Here is a 21,334-nt window from a genome sequence, read left to right on the forward strand (position 1 = left end):
TACTTTTAAAGGATTTTAATTTAATTCAAATACTATATATTTTTTGACAATAACAGATTTTTTAAATTACAAAATCTTAGAATCACATTGTTAAACTATGTTAAAACCATTACTTACTATGTAATAAGTACAGCCAGAACTAAAAAAAACTATTGTAAAAAAGGGTGCATCTTACGTAAGAGCGTAGAACATTGCAATTCTAAACAGGGGTTTAGAATTGCAGTGATAAAATTCCAACGACATTTCATGCATGTTTGCCTTAAAAACATTTTGGCCGTCGAATTTGTTGAAAACGTCATAATGCTAGGTTACAAAAAAAAATACGAGACATTTTTTCTGCGAACGAAACAAAAATGAGTTTCACATCAACTCTGAAATATTTTGTATAAGGTTGTTTAAAATGTATATACATGCAAAATTAAAAAAAAGAACATTCTTCGCTGGTATTATCCATAAAAATAAAATTCTTAAAAGTGTAAAATATATATGTACACTATATAGAAATGTATAAAATAGATAAAAATATAATCTACACAATATATTAAAGTGATAATATGAGCCAAAATTGTGATGTGTACAGGGAGACCTAGCCATAACGAAGTATTGCCAGAGAAAAATGAAGACAGAGCTGCATATTAAAAATAATTTGTTAGTATTTTAGAATTATTTAAGGATAGAAAGAAACCTAATTTTTTTAGTAAGAATTTTTATAGCTAATTTCCATCGTTTTACAAGTATTTACAAACTTTTCAAATTGGAAACATCAAAGAAATAAAGTGTAAAAAACTTTAGTTTAAGTAATATATTTATCGGTATTTATTGTTTATTGCAATTTTAATGCCGAAAAGGAATCTTAACAATTAAAGAAAATTTGAGAAAAATTTAGTACAACCACCAGAAATAAGGGTTCTTGAATGATAATTTTATGACTTAAAGTGAAGTGTTACTGAGAAGACGAAATTTCGTATTTTAATATACTTGACACGTATTATTAAAAAAATACATGTGTGCCTAATACGAATATAAGAACTAATATTCTTTCCAACATTGATTTTAGTAACAAACTATTTTGCAATTATGTAAGACAGCATTTAAAAACTTATGGATTTTGATGTAGGAAACCTTACGTTAATAAATTTCTACAAAACAATAAATAGTGAGCTTTATTATTAGGTACAGTAACCTCATTTTAATTTTTAAAAGGCGTAGTGATTAGTTTTCACAGCTTTTTTTTAACTTTTTTTAAAACATATTTTTTTTCGTTTTTAAATTAGTCTTTACAATAAGATTTTTTTACATAGAAATATTTTTTTAATTCGGAAATTCCAACGATTTTGTCGTTTCCAACTAGTTTAGTCTAGTGCCATACGATGCCTATTACTGCCAGAGCCACAGCTTAGGGCACCACCCTGTACACCCACTTACAGAACTACACGTTAAAATGAAAAAAGCTTGAGATGTGATTAAGTGCTGTATATTGTATAATTTTTTCAAATGTCATTAGTTTTTGTCAATCATCTTTATTTAAATGATTTCACAATAGAGTAAGTAGTAATTGATGTTAAGGTACATAGAATTATTTAATGAATTCTGAAATTCAGCATCTAACACTTAATTTGTACAATCACCTACATAGTCCTATGGTTGGAACCTTTGGTGTGATGCTCAAATTACGAGACAGTTTTACCACTAACCAAAACTCCCGCCACCAAGCAGAGATAATCAAGGGTAAGCTGCGCAATTGCAAGTGATTTACAGGAAGCAAACACCTTTTGCTAGACCGCGATGATCAAGACAAAAACCAATGAAATATCTCGGTACTTCGGAGATCTCTCATTGGTTTTGTTTTCGATCCCGGCTCCGGCAAATGGATAGAGTGTGACAATGACATGAAAAAAGCTACAAGTGACCTGGAAAGTATTATTCAAGCCACTATATCCCGGACCCGCCCGAGGATTTAAGGACTCTCACTAATAAAGGTCATCGGGCCGAAGCACTCATATTTCTCCTTTGTATTCTTAGTGTAGGGGCTCGTAGCCCCCTGTATAGTATAGGGCAAATGGGAGAACCGCTTGATAAAGACCGCCGCAACACTCCCTGGTTTGTGCGTAATAATCAAACTTTCAGAGACTATCTCGGGATGAGGCCAGAAGAACTTCATGAAGATTTCCCCACACACAGACATGTAGAAAATATGTTGTTCTTTCTTTTGAAGGCGACTCGCCCCAGGGTAAGTTCACCAATTCAAATTTTTAACTGATATGTTATCAAACTTTTTTGGTAGACGTTAAGAAACTCAAGTAAATGTCCATCATGACATTATTAAAGATTATGCATTACTGTTTCGACTTATAGCATCTATATTTTTTAAAATACATCACATATTTAATCACATCTCAATGCTATACATTTGCAAACATGATACGCACAACAAATGGTTTGCTTTCTATTTTAACGCACGATACACGAAAACACGTTATGTCAGCGGCTTGAGTAGATATTTTCGTTCTGCGCACTACTAATTTAGTGTTTGTTTTGATGTACACATTTGCTATGATTTTTATGACTGTATAATGTTTATAATTTGATGTACGCAATTGTTTTGAGTAGTTACCACCTCGTATTATACTTTCAATTAATATTACAAGTTTGCCCCCTGAATAACTCCTAGTTTCGAACTCCCTTTAAGACAGCGCTTACTGAATTATATCCCAAAGAATACTAGAATTAAAAAAAAGACGCCTTGCCAACATTAAATTTGCCATTAGCCACTTAAATATTAAAAAAACGATTGGAACGTAAATTGTAAATATTTACTAAAGCTAAAAAAAATATTTATTATATTTTTATATTCGGAATTTTCCGCCTATTCAATAAAAAAAAAATAAAACTCAAAATATAATATTTTGCTCCCCATATAACATAATAGCAAATAAAATAAATTCTTATCCGCATCTAGTGTGATGGCATATTATTCTGTTACACACGTGACGTTACGCTAATCAGCAAATGCATTAGGTATGCGCGATGACATACCGTGTTTTCGTGTATCGTGTTTTAACGCTGATATTTATTTAATTAATCGGATATATAAATGACAGTAATGATTACTTTTGCCTTAGTAAGATACACCTATGGGTTACAAAAAATAAATAAATACATTTGTTATAAAGGAAGAAAGGTTAAATATTTTAGGATAAGTTTAAATATGAGATCGAAATATTCAGGTCAAGTATGCAGAGAATATATATAATAAGACCTAATACAAGTATAACCTTTTATTATCTGGCCACAGAAAATATGTAGGTAGCGATTTTTTTTTGATTTGCGGATTTTAATAATGACCAAACAATAACTAATAATACCTGTTGTATGTAAAACTAAAAAAAAAATAAAATTATAAAATCATAAACATAACTATCATAAACATGATGAAACTTATTAAATATAGTAAATAAAGTTAATTCTTGGCGAGTGTGATTTTGTCAATTCAAAACTGCATCTAATACAAATCGGGACCTTTAATATTTTTGGGTCAAATTCAAACTTTGTGCAGATTTTTTGAAATATTTTCTTTAACCGTTTGGAGAGTAAAAGAAATGAACCAACCAGAATCGAAATCCATTCAGAGTAGTAAAAAAGATAAAAAAATATTTCATCAATGGTGGTGCATCTGGAATAATTATTTACGGCATATTTTGCGTTATCAGAATTTTTTCATCCTAAAATATGTTAATAAATTGTCAAATTATTATATTTATGTTTGTTTTTACACATACACGCAATAACATAGAAACTAATTTACCCATAAATGTTTTTTTTTCAATCCATTAAGGACATATAGCTGGTAGTAGCAGAACTAATTCAAGTAGTGGTACGACTGCAAGATACAGGTTAGCCTATTTTTCCTTGGAGAATGGGCTAATCTCGAAAATTGACTTCTATTAACACAACAAAAAAGAACAGAAATTTAGAATTCTTCAAATTTTGAATGGTACGTATTTAAACGTATACAAAAAGTGGCAAATTCCTCTATACCTCTAATTTTTGGTATCCAAAAAAATCGAATTTCTTATAAAATTAAGAACGCATGCTTGGCATATTATGACGAACAGAAAGAATTTTTATAACTAGGCCCAGTACTTCATCCGTTAAAAAATTTAATTGGTTAAATAAAAAATTTGTACCATGTTTTACATAACTGTAGAACCTATATTGTTAAATTTACACACAATAATCATGCAGGAATAAAAGTAAAACTTCGCGTTTCCTCTATTCTCTAAGAAAAAATACGCTAACATGTTTTGTCACTTTTATGTGGTTAAAAATACCTTAAAAAAATAAAGAAAAAAATGGACGTTCTCTTTGGTTTTTACTATATTATCATACACACATATCATAACCACACTCTAGAACTGAAAAGACGCTATTATCCTCAGGAAAGGTACCATACACCACATAAATAAAATATTTATATAAAAACTGCAACTAAAATGTTTAACTTTTTTATCCTAAAAAAAATAAAACTGGGGTAGATTGATCTATCTATCTTAGATATTATGTTAAAAATCAATTTAAAAGTAAATTCATAAAAAAATTATATCAGGTTGAATTTGACCCAAAGAGATCCCGTATTTTATTTCCAAAACATACTTTCCAATTTAAAATACTAACACATTTGGATGGAACCAGCAAAAACAAGATCGGAGATGAAAATCATTATATTGTTCTAAGTGATGGTGGAGTCAGACACAATGTTATAGTGTGTTGCAAGGGGAAGGATCAATATTTTCTTTAATGATCTCAAAAAAAACATAATTACTCAATACTTTTTTTGCAATAATATGCAAATGTGGTTTTGATAGATACAGTTATGAATTATCGAATTTTTTCCATGATAAAATTTTTTGAATCAATGACAAATCTTTAAAAAAAAAACTGCGATCTTCCTACTTAAAACCGTCGTATAAACTTTACTGTAACTAAGATACATAGGTAACAAATAAAATTATATTTTTTAAGATTATTTGTATCAAATATCCCGTGGTTAATTAAGTTTTAAATTACTTTTGTGATAAAAACTAAGATAAATAATAATAATAAAAAGATATTTTTTCTCGAAAATAAATCAAAACTACGAAGCGAAAACATTACTAAATTTTTTCAACCAAAGATACTGTGAAAAAGTCGTGTATAAAAGGAATTAAACGATAGAAGAAGAGAAGAAAAACCAAATGACATTACTTAATAGAAACGACAAATTTAAGTTTCCTAGGATTACTTAAGTCACAAGAAGCAACTATATGCTAAAATATAGTATAGGATACCATGCTCCTGTAGTAAAACACGTCTAGAGCAACAAAGATATCCTTGAATTCTAAGATATGGGAGCACCGAATTGAACTAAATGGATAAATCGGCAGTGGTGCAAAGAGATCACAACATTTTCGTTAACAAAAAAGTATCAATCTGTTTTCTATATTCGAGATGCTAGCACGTCTAAGAAACCACGTGTACTGGCAAAACGCCAAGAAATTCCACTACGTAGAGTCGTTAGGTCCAACAAACAATATTTTTCTAGTTGATGTAATAACTTAATCTACACAACAATTCTACAAGCAGAAGGAAGTTATTTTGATTACGGACTGAAGCTTCCCCTTTCTTGATTTCTATATATTTAAGCTTGAAAAAAATATCTTGTTCCTGGCGAGGAAACTAATAATACTGATCCGACATAACTAATATAATTATGATAATACAACCAGAAAAAATCACCTTGTTTTTTTTAGCTCCATCCGTAAGCATAAAAGTATGTACAATAAATAAATATGGCTGATAAATAGCCTTCTTGTGAAAGTAAAAAGACGCCTAACTCTTACCGATATTTTAAAATTTTATATCTAACATCACATCAGAATTATTCATATTAAATAAACACTTAAAGTGGATTACATCAAACCAATCAATGATAACATTTCATTTCTAAAATTTAAAGTACCACAAAAATATTCGATAATAATAACAAAATGAGTTAAAGAGCATGCAAAATATCGATGTAAAACATAACAAGTAAATAATGTACTTTAAAATCGTGCGATTGTATCCAAAAGCAACAAAAATAATTACTGAAATGTAACAGACTGGTAAATAATAGAATAAAAACTCAGTCTTAAAAATTAAAAATAAATTAAAATTTTGCTCTTTAACGGCTTCCACGTTATGCAGACAAACAACATTAAACACTATTTACCAAATCCAACCAACAAAATTATTTTTTTGAATTTTTACTTTTTTCCTTTTCATCTGCTTTGCAGCCTTTTTCTTTACTACACTTATATTCTTTCTTTGTCTTTGATGAGACGGACGAGTCAACCAATTTTTCACTCTTTTTTGTTTCTTTAACTTTTTCTTTTCTTTCTAAATCCTTTTCTTTTTTATCTCTTTGTTGCTCAGCTTTAATTGAAGAGGCCGCAATTCCTTCCATTTTATTAAAGGTTTTATTAACTAATGTACTTTGTACCAACCTACCTTGGCACTGATTCGATGAATTTTCAGCAGCAGAACATTCAGTGCTTTGTTCAGGCAACTTGGTGCTTTTAGATTTTTCTAAAACTTCAGCCATTCTTAGATTTTCCTTGGCTATTTCAAATGTTGAAGTTTTTTTGTCTTTTATTCCTTCAATTTCAATAAGATCATTTTCCGGGCGAGCCTCTTCTTTTTCACTCTTTAGTTCTTTGTTTATTACGTAAGTTTCTTTAAATTTGCCTTCTTTTTTCGAATCTTGCGTGATCTTCAACCCATAAGGCGAAATATTTTCCAAAGGAAAATTCCGGTCCGGATTTTGCTCTCTTAACTCTTGATTTCTATCTTTATTTTCTTGTGCTCCTGTAGGAGAATCTTTTTCCTCGGCGATTCTTGGAAGAAATTCCCCAGGTCCTGGCAACGTCAAAGATAGACGGTTTTCGGAAACATTAACAACTAAAATAAAAATGAAAAATAATAAAACACAATTATTAACAATTTTTTTTAATTTGCTTTTAATTTGTTGTTACTTAATTTTTGCGTATTTATGTCATATTTTAAAACTCTATTTTACATATTTGTGTATAAACGAAAGCTCTCTAAAAAGTTACAAGATGGACACTTATTATTTATCCAAAAACGGCGGAACACAGAATTTCTCAGACGTCATTTCCTCATTCTCCAGAGCACCCATGTCAATTAAACGGGTATATTTTGGATTAAAGGTAATTTGAGGAGTTCGCGTGCATCACCAGATATATCCACTTTCAGGAAACACGAAAAACACTCTGTATATTTATATTTAAAAATAGTAATATTTTAAGAAAATAGCTTTAATTAAGCGGAGTTGACCAATTTATTAACATAAAAAGAAACAAAAAAAAATTAACAATTCGTCATTATTAGAAATAAGAGTTTGTATATATCCGTTTTTGCACAAAAATGAGACATAGTAAGCAAAAATATATATTTATTTCTCTTCAAACAAACGGGATCAAGTTAATTAATTTGACAAAAGTTATAAAAGGAAAATTAAATATGTAATGCATTTTGTTCATGCAAGCAATCGCATAGCTCATTTTTTTCTTGGGTTTACAAATTTACCGAAGTATCCACATTGGCTCCGGTATTGTTACTATGTAATAGGTTTTTGTACCACAAAAAACCCATCAAATGATTTAAACTTTTTTTCTAGTATGGAATTACCTAGTGGTAGCGTGCTAAGCATGTTGTCTTCTGATTTTCCCTTCTTAAGAAGTGATTCCCAAACTGTGTCACCCAATGATGTAAACCGATGTGTGAACAGTGGTTTTGTTATATTCATTCTCAATTTTTTTTAAGTGAATTCTTTTGCATTTTGAAATTCCCTTTATTTTTTTATATACCTTTTCCAGTTCTTTAACATTATACATTTGCCAGTCAAGGCCCAGTATTTTTACCAAACACACTTCCGAATATATATCAAGGTATTTTTCTTTTGTTGTAATGACTGGATGTCTTAATGGATGTCTTATATGAACTTAAAACACTAAAAGAACACTTTTATTTGACTGGTCTTTTGGCAGGAGTTAAAAGCGTGGAATCACAACTCAACGTTCAAACAACTACTAGAATAGATAATAAAAAGTGCAATAGAATACGCACAACTGTTTATTTTAATATATTTTCGGTTTTTGTTATCAAAATTTGGATATAACCGGTTTTGCTTACAAACAGATATATGAACCTATAGAAATTATAACAATGAACTAAAAACCGTCAAAAAACGATTTTCGGTGAAAAGTGGATATATCCGGTTTTGCACCCACAGTCCTCATTTTATTCTCTACATAGCCCTATTTTTTTTATTTTATTGATTCGTTCTCAAGAAATATGAATAAACGTGGCTAAAGTTTACATCCTGCAATTTTGTTGCCTGCATACATTTCCTTTTTTTTTAAATTATCCACGTGTTACTTCAAAAAAAAAAAAATCCGAAAAGTTACTTTGATAAAAACGTCAAAATATGCAGTAAATATCTGCATATTTCGACGCTTTTGTTGGCTTAGTTGTTTTTATTTTGGGCTCGGTGTTTTGATGAAGTGAGCAATAACAACAGTAGCACGAAGTATTTGTTGAATCTACTTCCGTGATATTGATAGTGAGCCAGTAGAAAACAGAACAAAAGTTCAGCATCCAGTGAGAAGTGTAGAAATTGCAGTGCTGGGCCATGTTGAGATGGAACCTATCTGCTCGAAAAATTGCTACCGCATCTTACGTGTCTAAAAGTACCATTCACAAAATTCTAAAATTACACGAATATCATGCCTACAAAATCAAACTTGTCTGTTTCTCAGACGAAGGCTCTTTTTATTTACATGGTGAAGTCAATAGACACAACTGTCGATACTGGAACGACACTAATCCTCATTTATTTCAAGAAACAAATACTCAGTAACCTCAAAAATTTAATATACAGGCCGGTATCTTGGGAGATCATATTATTGGCCCTTTTTTTATTAATACAAATCTTAATGCTGAAAATCACTGGGAACTTCTGCAAAAAGCCATTAATTTCAGAAAATCTGAGTTACTTGAACAAGATGATAATCTTCTAGAAAATGAACTGATGTTTTAACAAGATAAGGCAACCACCACAAAAAAATTGTCGAACAAATGCCATTCGTCATTTTTTGAACAACGTATTTCCTGGACGATGGATTGGCCGGAGAAGTACCGTAGAATGACTTACTAGATCTCCCGATTTTATCCCTTTGAATTTTTTTATGGGATCATTTAAAAACCAAAATATTTTCCACAAACTTTTTTATTTTCATTTAAAATAATGTTTGATTTTTTTTCACATTTAATCATATTTATTGACTTATAATATAATAAAAATAAAACGAATAAAATTTAAAAAAATTAAAATAAAAAATAGGCTTATGTAGAGAATAAAATTACCTTTAATTCAAGGTATCATTCGACCTCTACTGCCGTTTAACAAAATTGACATGGTGCTCTGGGGGGTGAGAGGAGGACGTCGGAGAAACCCAATTTCTGGCAATAAATGTCACCCTCAATATTAAATTTGACGTGTTCAGCCGTTTTTTGATAAATAAGTTATTTTTCAAGATTTTCAGGATGGACTGTTTTGTCTCGGACGCTCTGTACTTACCAGTTGTAGGTTCAATATTCTGCTGCAATTCACCTTCGCCTCCATCTTTTTCCTTTTCAATTGAACTTCCTGGCCTCCATACCGAGGAATTTCCGCTTCTGTTTTGACTTTTAGTAGAGGGAGTGACAGTTCCTACCGAACAAAGCGGAGATATTGAACATTTACTTTCAGCGCTTCTGGGATGTAAGCGATCGGGAGATAAAGCTCGTCTCAAAAGTGGCGATCCTGGCTCTGAACCTTTAGGACGAACAAAGTTCTTTTTCGATTGCGCAGTTACTGTGATTGGAGCAGAACCCGCACTTGGGCTATACGATTGGGTTGTATTAGAGCTTCCTATAACAAAACATCATGATTTTATGAGAGGTTCCTCATTTTCGTAGGCTCGTACTTATCAGTGAAATTTTTTGTGGTTTTGCTCAGTTAAAAATACTTTAAAAAAAAATCAAAACAAAAATAAAACAAGTTTATTTGACATGTGAACCACCAACGCGGTGGGTAAAATACAGGCGGTGCAGACGTGTGGTCCAGAATTCAAACCTGAGCCTACCTTAAACTTTTCCTATTTTTTCTTGAAGTATTTAGTAATTGGTAAAAAGAAAATAAAAAAAAATTATATGTATATATATTTGCATATTTTTAAATAATATGTAAAGTCTCTGTTTTTTTTTTCTATGAAAGAGCGGGAAAAACGTCATATGCATATAGTTGCAGTTAAACAAATTAAAGATCATAATGTCTTCTTATCGATTTTTTGGTTTAACATATTTCTTAGCGCACTTACGTCATTGGCATGTTCTATAAATGTATGCACTCTACAGCTATTTTTCTCACCACAATGTTGACATGCAGCTTCCAAAGAAAATAAATTGTTTTTTAGAACAATGAAGACAAAATATTGAAAAGATGGGCTGCTAATAAGGCTGTTTTATTTGACTACTTTTAAGGTAATTCTAAGTTTAAATAAAGATTTAATCTATTGTTAGATAAATACACAAGATGTGAATAAGTATTTTCCAATGGAAAACTAAATAACGCATTAAGAGTCGTTATTATCCCATTTCATAGTACAAAAAATATCGACATTCTTCACAAAATCTGGATTATAAACTACTGATAATAAAACAGGTTGAATATATTTTTTTCAGTCAGTTTATCTTTAAACGAATCGAGAAAACTATGTATTAGAATAATTGCAAAGCCAATTACTCTTAGGTGATGGATCAGGAAAATCGTTTTAGAAATAGTTCGACTCTCACGGAATATTTGATAAATTTTTTTCCCAAACCATACAGACTCCGTCAATTCCAGGCTTTTGTTAAAGAAAATGAAAGAAGGAATAGCAGCAGAAGCAATCTTTGTTTAACAGTTCACCCTTACAGTCTATTTTCACATTTGCGTACCTAAATTAAATCTAGAACCTATATATATAAGCCGCTTTATCAAACTTATCAAGTCTCTGTGTTAAATCTTTTTTTTTTGCCAATACTAAAAAATCTTTTTTTTAATCTACTTTTTACTACTTAAAAATCTTTTTTTTAATCTGCAAAATCCTTTTTAATTTAAGGTATATTTATTGTATTTAAACCGTTAAAAAATCGCTAAAACAGAAGCAACTAAAAAAGCAGACCTTATTGCATACCTGGTTGATGTCCAATGGGAAAAGCTAATGGGCTAGGAGATCTCGTAGGAGATGCAGGCAAAGGAGATGGAGAAGGAGTCCTAGCAAGTGGAGACAAAGGAATATGCCCCACGGACTTTCTCCTATTAGGAACAGCTGAAGCACAAGTAGGTCCAGTAGCGTGCAATGTTTTCGGACATCCACTAGAGTGCAGCTTATGCTTCAAGCCATGCAAAGTAGAAGGCCTTTGGTAATGTTGTTTACTATTTCTTCCATTCCCTCCTGATGTAGGAGATGTAGTACTTGAGGATGTTGATACAGGAGTTGAATTTCCTGAATGCTGACTGAATGAATCAGAAGGTGAAAGGCTGGATCTATTTGTTCCTACGCCTCTGACAGTGCTAGTAGGAAAACTTGAATCAGTGCGGGGAAATGATTGGAAGCTTCTGCTTGGCGTTACGGTAACTGGAGACTGAATATTTGCCGCCAACTAAAAACATAAAGATTTAATAAAATGAATTCAGCGAAGTAAAGTATATTACCTGTTGCATTTCAACGCTAGCTCTTTTAGAGCTTATTCTCCTAAATAAAGAATTTTTTCTCTTTTTATCCCCCTCTCTTTTTTGCTTTTTCTGTCTGTGCAAACTTCTTTTGGCCAACTTGCTTTGGCCTGGCTCCCTTTTCCTTCCTCCAGTTTTGATGGATGTTTGGTCTAATGGTGTTGCCCTAAGGCTAACGTGTTCAGCACCTCCTAAAAGCAGCTGAAGCACCTGAGTGTGGTACAACCCTTGAACAGCTTCTCCATTAATATGAGTGATCAAGTCTGCTGGACGAAGGCCCGCTTCGAATGCAGGACTTCCCTCGTCTACTGCCTAAAAGTTAAATACAAGACTGACAATAAAATTATTATATATAAATTAATTTTAATAAGTGTTTTAGATATTTAAGTGTTATTTGTTAAGGCTCTGTAATGATATTTAAATATTAGAAAATGGACCTGAGTGAAAAAGTGAATTTCGAACTCTCAACCTTTGATTATTTATAAAATCTAACTAAGTGAGGTAACCCCTTAGCAACTAAAAAAAAAAGGTGAATGGCGAAGACTGTAAAATGTTTATTATTATGTTATTAATCGTGAATTAATCTAAATTCTAATACTACCTTCCTATTCTATACCAAATATTAAAATATAGAATAAGATGATAGAAAATCCTAATTATAATAACTAACACTGTGTATAAGTTTCAAAAATAAGATTTTAATTATTACTCAAGATTAATCACCTTACTCCAGAATGTGCAAAAAAAAACAATTTTTATTTCGGTCTTATTTTAATAAGAGTGCTACAGCAGCCGTATAAGCTTTTCCAGCTGTTTGCCTGCTTACTGTAGGAAATCCTTAAAAATGTTTAAACAAAATATTTAAGAAAACTTTTGTAAATATTACAGGATATTTACTTAAATAGGTTAAAACAAATTATTTGACTTATTGAGATCCACGTCTAATTATTATGAGTATAATTGTTATAGGCTAATTTTGTTTAAATATTTAGGACATATATTTAATCCATAATTATAACTTACAGAACTTAATAACTGTTGTTATTAAATTCTCTGTAAGTTCTCTCTAAGTTCTCTTCTTGTTATTAAATGATAATATGCTTGATAATTTGTTTGCCTGTAAGCTGCAATATTATAATTGTACAAACATACCATGACTAAATGATGCATTGTATATATATCCGTATCTCCATAGTAAACTCTGATAGTATGTACAGTAAAACCAAAACCTTTAGGACCACGTCGGATAATGACAGGAGGTTTAAGACTTGTAACTAAAGGAGACAATTCACGACAAGGAGACGCATCGCGAGAACTGGCAGTACTTGATCCGCCTCCACCACTAGGAGAGTGAATACTACATGTTGGTGTTTGGAAGTCATCTAAAAAATAAACTTTATTACAGAGCCAATTTAGAAAATATATTTATTAAATATTTCCAAAACTTCCCTCTATTTACGGAAAAAAATTAATCGGTGTCTATAGCTACATAAATACTAAAAATAAAAAAAATACAAAGTAAAAATAAAACGTTTTTGAAATTTATAAGGAAATATTAATATAAATTTAGAATCAAAAAGTGTAAAAATATTACTTTTAAATTTAAACGGCGCGAAATTTCGTCCAAAAATTTAGAAGAGAAACTTGAGTGAATTGTATTTTTTTTTGACATAGAAATAAGTTAGAGCACCCCACTAAGGTATCTATAACATAAAAGTAATATGGTAATGACACTGCTATAGGGCGTGACCGGTCGCTTTCTTATCTTCTTAAAAAAATTTAAAGTAATTCTTTTAATCTCTTCCTAAAAAATATAAAGCAATTTTAGAGAAAAAATCATTTCCTTTCTTCGTAAGTTCTTGGTTTTTGGCGTTTTTATTAAAACAAATAAAAGTTTTTGTACTGTTTAGGTACGATTTAAAAAAAACGCGAAAGATAAAATGTTTGACGCCCCAGTAGCACCTAATTAGGGCTAAAAAAATATCGATACAGTAGCACATGTCTATATCCTTTCTTGTTCACAAATTTTAAAAGTATTTTAGGAAAATAAAATTATCACCAATTGTAATTGATTTTGTAATTTTTTTAAGAAGTTTGAAAAAAAATCTAAAATGAAAGAAATCAAACAAATTTCTAGACAGCAATTACACTCATATTATCAATAATTAACAGTTAACAAAATGTTTTAATTCTAAACTCAGTCTTGCAGTGTATAAATTAACTCGTTAAATATTAAATCTATAGAATTGAGTTTATTTCTTTAATTGTTGCTTATCATTTAACAGATATTATTCAATTTATAAATACCTACCTGACGGAATCATTAAGGATAATCCAGAAGCGGAAGCACTTTTAACAACCGATCTAGATTTGTGTTTGCCAGGAGAAGATGTAGGCAGTGGAACCCTTCTTAAAGGAGACGATTCTCTATTTTCAGAGGAAGAATTACCCCCTCCTAGGAAATTTTGCTCGTCTTCGACGGATATTGAAAATTTAGGTAAGATGTCACGCCCATGACCCGCTCTTCTTCTACGAGGAATCTGAGGAGATACGTCATCACTATCAGTTTGAGAGGATTCTGGTGTCGTGATGGTGCAAAGTGAGAGATCTAAAGAAATCTACAAAAAAAAAAGCTTGAATGATCGCAATACTATGTGATAAATTAATAAGTTTAAAGCCAACAAAAACAAAAAATGGCGAATTATTAGAGCCATGGGCCTTTACCTTTCTAGTCTCCGGTTTAGATAAGCTAACAAGTTCATGTGATGCCGTTGAAATCCCGCTAATAGAACTCTTTAACTTCGGCTTAGATTCGGCTATAGATGGATCAGATGTATTGTCTGTAGATGAAGCAGACTTATTATTAGTTGAATCTAATGTAAGACTTAGTTTTGATGGATGTGTTTTCCTATATTGAGGAGAGCATGAAGAAAATAATCCAAACACTGGAGAATCATCGGTATCATCAGTATCGTCTTCAATCTCATGACTGTATCTATCCATGCGACCTAAAATAAAAGAATCGTAACTAAAACAGGTTGTATTTTCCGTTTCTCTAAAACGTTTTGTTTTTACAATTTTAAACATGAATTTGTTTCGAAACGATGACTGCAACGGAAATTTTATATTTAATTTTAATGCAAAGTACCGACACTTTCTTCTTTTTTTCGGCTGATTCGGCATACTTTTTTAATTTATACAGTTTACCTTTTTAAGAATATATCACAATCTAGCAATTATGAAACACAAGATAACATAACCTAAACATTAACAATAAAATATTTACTTCACTTATTTTGATTTAACATTTCAAACACCTTATAGTCTCCAAAAATTCATAGAATTTCGAAGAATACTAGGGATTTACATGATTCAATTGAATCAAAAAAGTTTTAGACATATTTATTAAAGATTTACAAGTTTTGATTGATGACTATTCATCCTTTTGAGCTATTTTTTTTCTTTCTTACTCCGTGCATTCTTAAAAATTTATCTAAAGTTTGTAAAGATATTTTTTACAAAATATATTTATGACAATAATTTATGCCCAAGGATGGCTTGTTATTTACTCAGTAGAAAAATCTGAATCTAGAATACATTTTAATTCAAAAACTTGTAAAGCGGTATCGCAAAACTAGCAGAATAAAATGTTTGAACCATTGCCTCAATGGCAGATATCTCCCTTCTCTGGTAACTTACATTAGAGCTATGACAAATTTTAAAAATTGCAAGGTTTGTAAAAATAATTCTGGTAAAGCTGAAATGCAGTAAATGTAACCAATATCTTCAACTGAATTGTGGACTACTTTCCCAAATGCTGGAAAGAAGCCTTTGTGTTGCCATTGCCGAAAGTGCATAATCCAACAGATTTTAGTCAATTTAGGTCTATCAGTATTTTACCAACGTTTTCAAAAATTCTCGAACGCATTCTAGACTCTCAAATTCGTAGTTTTCTTAATAATAATGATATTTTACCACCTAAGCAATCTGGATTTAGAACAAATTATAGTTGTACTTCGGCTATGGCGGACGTTATTGACGTAATTCGGGCTAGGAATGATGGTAAAATTTCTGCTCTGGTGTTGTTGGATTATACTAAAGCTTTTGATTTCATTAGCCACTCAATTTTAAAGTCTTTTATATATTGGTTTTTCTGATGCTGCTATTAATTTAATTGCCTCTTATTTAAATAATCGGATTCAACGTGTTAAAATAGATAACGACATATCTGATCCTTTGGAAGTTGAAAGTGGTGTGCCTCAGGGTAGTATTTTAGGACCCTTGTTTTTTATCATTTACACGTCTAGATTTTATCTTCAATTAAAGCATTGTGCCCATCATTTTTACGCAGACGACACGCAGTTATATTATTCATTTTTACCAGGAGTTTTTAAAATGGCTAAGTTTAAAATTAATCAAGATTTACAAGCTATTTGTGATGTTTCTTCAAGGCATTTATAAAAATTAAATCCTTCGGAGTCATCTATAATGTTCATAGGTAATCGAACTAATGTAAATAATATTTTAAATGGTGTAAACATTAAATTGGAGGACGAAAGAATTCCAGTTGTTGACAAATATAAGAGTTTGGGCCTTATAGTAGATAATAATATTCGTTTTAAACATCACGTGTCTAATATTCTTAAAAAGGCATATCTTGCTTTGAAATTAATTTATTTGCATAGACACTATTTAAGTAAAGATATTAAGAAGCTTTTATATGATTCATTGGTCCTTTCACAATGTAATTACTGTGATGTAGTGTATGGCTGGTGTCTTGATTATGAGAATAGGGGTAGACTGCAAAAGCTCCAAAACTCTTGCATTCGACTAATATTTGGCATTCGCAGGAGAAACCGCATTTCCCATAAACTTCACGAACTTGGATGGCTTAATATGCATAATCGAAGAATTTTGCTTATCAAATAAATTCTTTAAATTTGGATCCGGACCAATTATCAATTTCTTGTAATACTTTTCATAATAGGATGATTGTACATCTAATGAATCAGCAGGGTATATAATTTAAGTTCTTCTTTTTTAACTTTTTGAATGGTTGTTTTCTTGAGTAATTTATTACAATTTTTGGTATTGATATCATTTTATTTATTTATTTATTGTCTGCAATAATTTTTCTATTTTTTGTTATTTAACAAAAAATTTAATCTGTTTTTTTGGGTATTTGCAATGTGTATTGTTTTGCTTGATGTTAAACTGTCAAATTTAGAATTTAGAACTCTTATATGTAGGTTTATTAGGTATATGATTAAAGAAAAAACTGTATTTAATCAGTTATTAGTTAAGCGTTACTGGTAATGAGCGTTACTGAAATTACCATTTTTTTTTTAATGAAGTGTGGGGCCACAATGTTAAAGACCAGAATCTGCCATGGCAGAATTCTGAATTTGTAGGCCTTTTATTTGCGTAAATTTATTGCTAGATTTTGTAAACTTGTATTTTTTTTTGTTTCTTCTATGCAAATAAAAAATATTTATTATTATTATTATTATTATTATTATTATTATTATTATTATGTTATCATTTTATTATTCGCTAGTATTGTCTCCGTTACTATTGTTATTAATATTAGACAATCATTCTAAAAAAATTATAAAATTACAAATCGACTTGCTAGTGTTTATTAAATTTACTTTCCGTCTGTTGTAGAACATACAAGCCTTCACCAACCTCAAAGTGTCTGTTAATCATTACTTACTATCAAAATAGCTAGTATCTTCATCATGCTCCAACTGAGGAACGAATTCTGCTTTTTGCCTTAACAAGGAATTCCAATCCAATCCATGAAAATAAGTATGCTCCTTAACTTCATGGGCACCACCAGTACCCAGTCTATCTCTTGCAGAATGCTGCAGGAGAGCCGTTATAAGATTTTTAGCCTCTTCTTGTACTGACCAGTCTTGAGTTTCGGGCCATTCTATGTCGTCTATATGAAAATACAGTGGAATTAAGCCCAAGTAAGTAAGTAGGTGATATATCGTCGTTATTATTTAAAAAAAATAATAATAAAGTCCGATTGTCGCAATTGGTATTTTGAATGACATTATATTTTCTTTTAAATCGCCGATAAATTCGATGCGTAAAAAATAATGCTGAACATTTCTTATATTTAATTCAACTTGTCTTAAAAGTAAATCGATATAACTGATTACCGAATATTTATATTGAATTAACATATAACATACCTTGAACTGTGTGTGCAAATAACTCCTCGGGGGTATCTCCAAAAAATGGAACGCAACCAATGAGAAACTCGTATAAAATGATTCCCATAGACCACCAATCCACTGGCTTGCCATAACCCTGTCTAAGAATTACCTCCGGAGCAATATACTCGGGAGTTCCAAAAACCTGCTTATCCGAAAACTTTGCTTCGGTATCTATGTACCCCTCGTAGAGGTTTGTTGCCACTAAAAGTAGAGTAAATATATATAGAATATAAGTAAATTTAATACAGCAAAAAGTCAACTTACATGACATAAGACCCATTTTACTAAGTCCAAAATCTGTCAATTTTATATGACCTAGTGCAGTAATTAACAAGCTAAAATAAAACAAAAAATATAAAACGCCAATTTTTTGATTCCAATAACTTACTTATCAGGTTTAAGGTCTCTATGGACGATTCCGTAAGAATGAAGATATTCTACAGCGAGTACAGTCTCGGCAAAATAAAACCTAGCCATATCCGGAGGCAAAGGACCAATATTTTTTAATAAACTTGCACAATCTCCCCCTTCAACATACTCCATTACTAAACATAAATGTTTCTTGGTTTCAAAACTGCAGTACATACTAACAACAAAGGGATTATCTGCAAAACTTAATATATCTCGTTCAGCGAAGACTTGCTCCACTTGGTTGCGCAGCATTAAATTATTTTTATTAATTTTTTTCATAGCAAACCTTTGTCTTGTTTGCTTATGTTTGACTAGGTAAACTGCTCCATAAGCACCATTAGATATTAATTTTGCAACCTAGAAGATAATATCTATTAATTCTAGCTACTTATTAAGGCCATTTATTAAACGATTGGTGAAACATACATATATATACAGGGTGTTTGGCGGAGAGTTAGCCAAACTTGGTGGGCATATAGATAGGCTCAGATAGAAGATATTTTCTTAATAAACTTGTGTTCTAAAAGTCTCGGGTTTTTTTATATCATTGATTTTTTGTTATTTTCAGGATTTTCAAAAATTATGCCTTTTGACATCTTTAAATTTTTTCAGTATATTTTTCACGTTTTTTTTTTACATTTGTATTTAGTCTGTAATGTATCCTGAATCTAAAAAAAAGTACAAATAAGGCACAAATAATACCGAAATAATTCGTTTTGAGCTCAAAAAGTTAATACAAGTAGCAAAAAAAGTTATGAAAGGTAACTTTAACTTGACACAAAAAAAAACTAAATGATGTTCAGGTAGTTTTAAAAACATCTCCGGTTAATACTCTTTTCAATGATATACGATGTGTAACACAAAGCCGACTAACCTGCCACAATTCATGACTTGAAAGGACAATAAAGTAAAAAAAATATTTTTTTAATTTTATGTATTTATTTCAAAATTACAAATTTTATTAAAACTGCGCTCCCCTGGCTCTAATACATGCCCTACGTCGCCGTCGCATTTCCACTGTCGTAAGACGAAGCCGCATCTCTTTTCTGATAGTTCGAAGAGCGGCATCGATTCTTTGAATGGTCAAATGAGGAGATCGTGGAACATGCTATGGGATTGTTTTTGTGATAACAACAATATGTGCTACATATTGTTGTTGTCGTTTGACATTTGTCGTGGTGTAACTTTTTAGCTTTCTTACGTACCCAAGTCGTTAATTTAGTATTGTATCGTTTCTGTAGTTGTTATTGCTATTGTTAATACTGTTGTTATTGTTGCTGTTAATTGAGTTTTTATATTGTTTTTGTGACTTTCCTTATTTTCGTATCATTATCGCCACAATGGCTGCATACACTACCGAAGAATACGCCGATATTGTCTTTGCTTATGGAAGAGCCAATGGTAATATGCGAGAAGCACAAAGAATTTATGAAGAGCAATACCCCAATAGGCGTGTGCCTCACCACAACACTTTTGCTAACACTTTTCGTCGATTAAGGGAAACAGGCAATCTAAATTTTCAAGAACCGAGGATCAATCGGTGGCAGTATGTTGTTGCTGTAGATGAAAACGTAATTCACGCATTCGATGAGGATCCCACCACTAGTACAAGGAAAGTAGCTACAGATCTGAACATTTCTACATGAAAAGCATGGTCAGTTGTCCAGGCAGAAGGAAGGCAACATTTCCATTACACCCCAGTGCAAGGTAATTTCATACTACATCAACAACTTAATTCCGCAATTTTTACTGGCATCGTGATATTCTATTCTAGATCTTCTACAAGCCGACTATGAGCGACGGGTACAATTTTGCCGCTTCTTTCTTTACGCAGAAGTTGAAAATGGACACTTTTTAAAAAGCATCTTATGGACAGATGAATCAACATTTACACGTGCGGGGATATTTAACCAACATAATTTACATTATTGGGAAAACAAAAACGTAAATCCGCATTTGACCAGAGCCAAATCTTTCCAAACAAGATTCAGTGTTAATATTTGGGCAGGTGTGATTGGGAGACACCTCATCGGTCCACACTACTTGCCGAGAAACCTCAACGGGGACAATTACTTACATTTTTTACAAAATGATCTCCCACAATTATTGGCTGATATACCCATATTTAATGAAGACGGGAAATCGTCTTCCAGAATAACGGGTGTCCTGCACACTATCGGGTCGCCGTTAGAGAATTTCTGGACAATACTTTTCCATCGCATCGCATTGTCCCATCGCATGGCCTCCACGGTCCCCTGATTTAATCCCTCTCGATTTTTACGTATGGGGACGTGCGAAAGAACTCGTGAACGAGGTGGAAGTTGATAATCTAGGCCACTTAATTCAAAGAATCAATGCCGCTTTTCTAACCGTCAGAGAAGAGATGCGACTTCGCCTTACGACAGTAGAAATGCGACGGCGATGTAGGGCATGTATAAGCGCCAGGGGAGCGCAGTTTCAACAAAATTTGTAATTTTGAAATAAATACATAAAATTTAAAAAATATATTTTTTTTTACTTTATTTTCCTTTAAAGTCATGAATTGTGGCAGGTTAGTCGGCTTTGTGTTACACATCGTATATCATTGAAAAGAGTATTAACTGGAGATGTTTTTAAAACTACCTGAACATCATTTAGTTTTTTTTTGTGACAAGTTAAAGTTACCTTTCATAACTTTTTTTGCTACTTGTATTAACTTTTTGAGCTCAGAACGAATTATTTCGTTATTATTTGTACTTGATATTGATTTTTTTAGATTCAGGATACATTACAGACTAAATGCAAATGTAAAAAAAACGTGAAAAATATGCTGAAAAAATTTAAAGATGTCAAAATGCAT

General features: G+C 31.3%; 1 protein-coding gene across 1 annotated transcript in view; it reads right to left on the reverse strand.

The window, feature by feature from the left end:
* Positions 1–21,334, reverse strand: part of LOC126748212 (microtubule-associated serine/threonine-protein kinase 3) — a 75,979-nt gene continuing 54,645 nt past the window's right edge. Inside the window, exons 8-18 of the mRNA XM_050457289.1 lie at positions 18,473–18,852; positions 18,349–18,419; positions 18,061–18,285; positions 17,574–17,801; positions 14,582–14,865; positions 14,169–14,475; positions 13,010–13,239; positions 11,840–12,169; positions 11,319–11,787; positions 9,680–10,012; positions 1–6,978 (exon numbers count right to left, since the gene is read on the reverse strand). Coding sequence (XP_050313246.1) covers positions 6,269–6,978; positions 9,680–10,012; positions 11,319–11,787; positions 11,840–12,169; positions 13,010–13,239; positions 14,169–14,475; positions 14,582–14,865; positions 17,574–17,801; positions 18,061–18,285; positions 18,349–18,419; positions 18,473–18,852 — 3,567 coding nt within the window. The 3' untranslated portion in view covers positions 1–6,268. The remainder of the gene's footprint in view (positions 6,979–9,679; positions 10,013–11,318; positions 11,788–11,839; positions 12,170–13,009; positions 13,240–14,168; positions 14,476–14,581; positions 14,866–17,573; positions 17,802–18,060; positions 18,286–18,348; positions 18,420–18,472; positions 18,853–21,334) is intronic.

This window comes from Anthonomus grandis, chromosome 22 (genome assembly GCF_022605725.1).
Source record: "Anthonomus grandis grandis chromosome 22, icAntGran1.3, whole genome shotgun sequence".
NCBI lineage: Eukaryota > Metazoa > Arthropoda > Insecta > Coleoptera > Curculionidae > Anthonomus > Anthonomus grandis.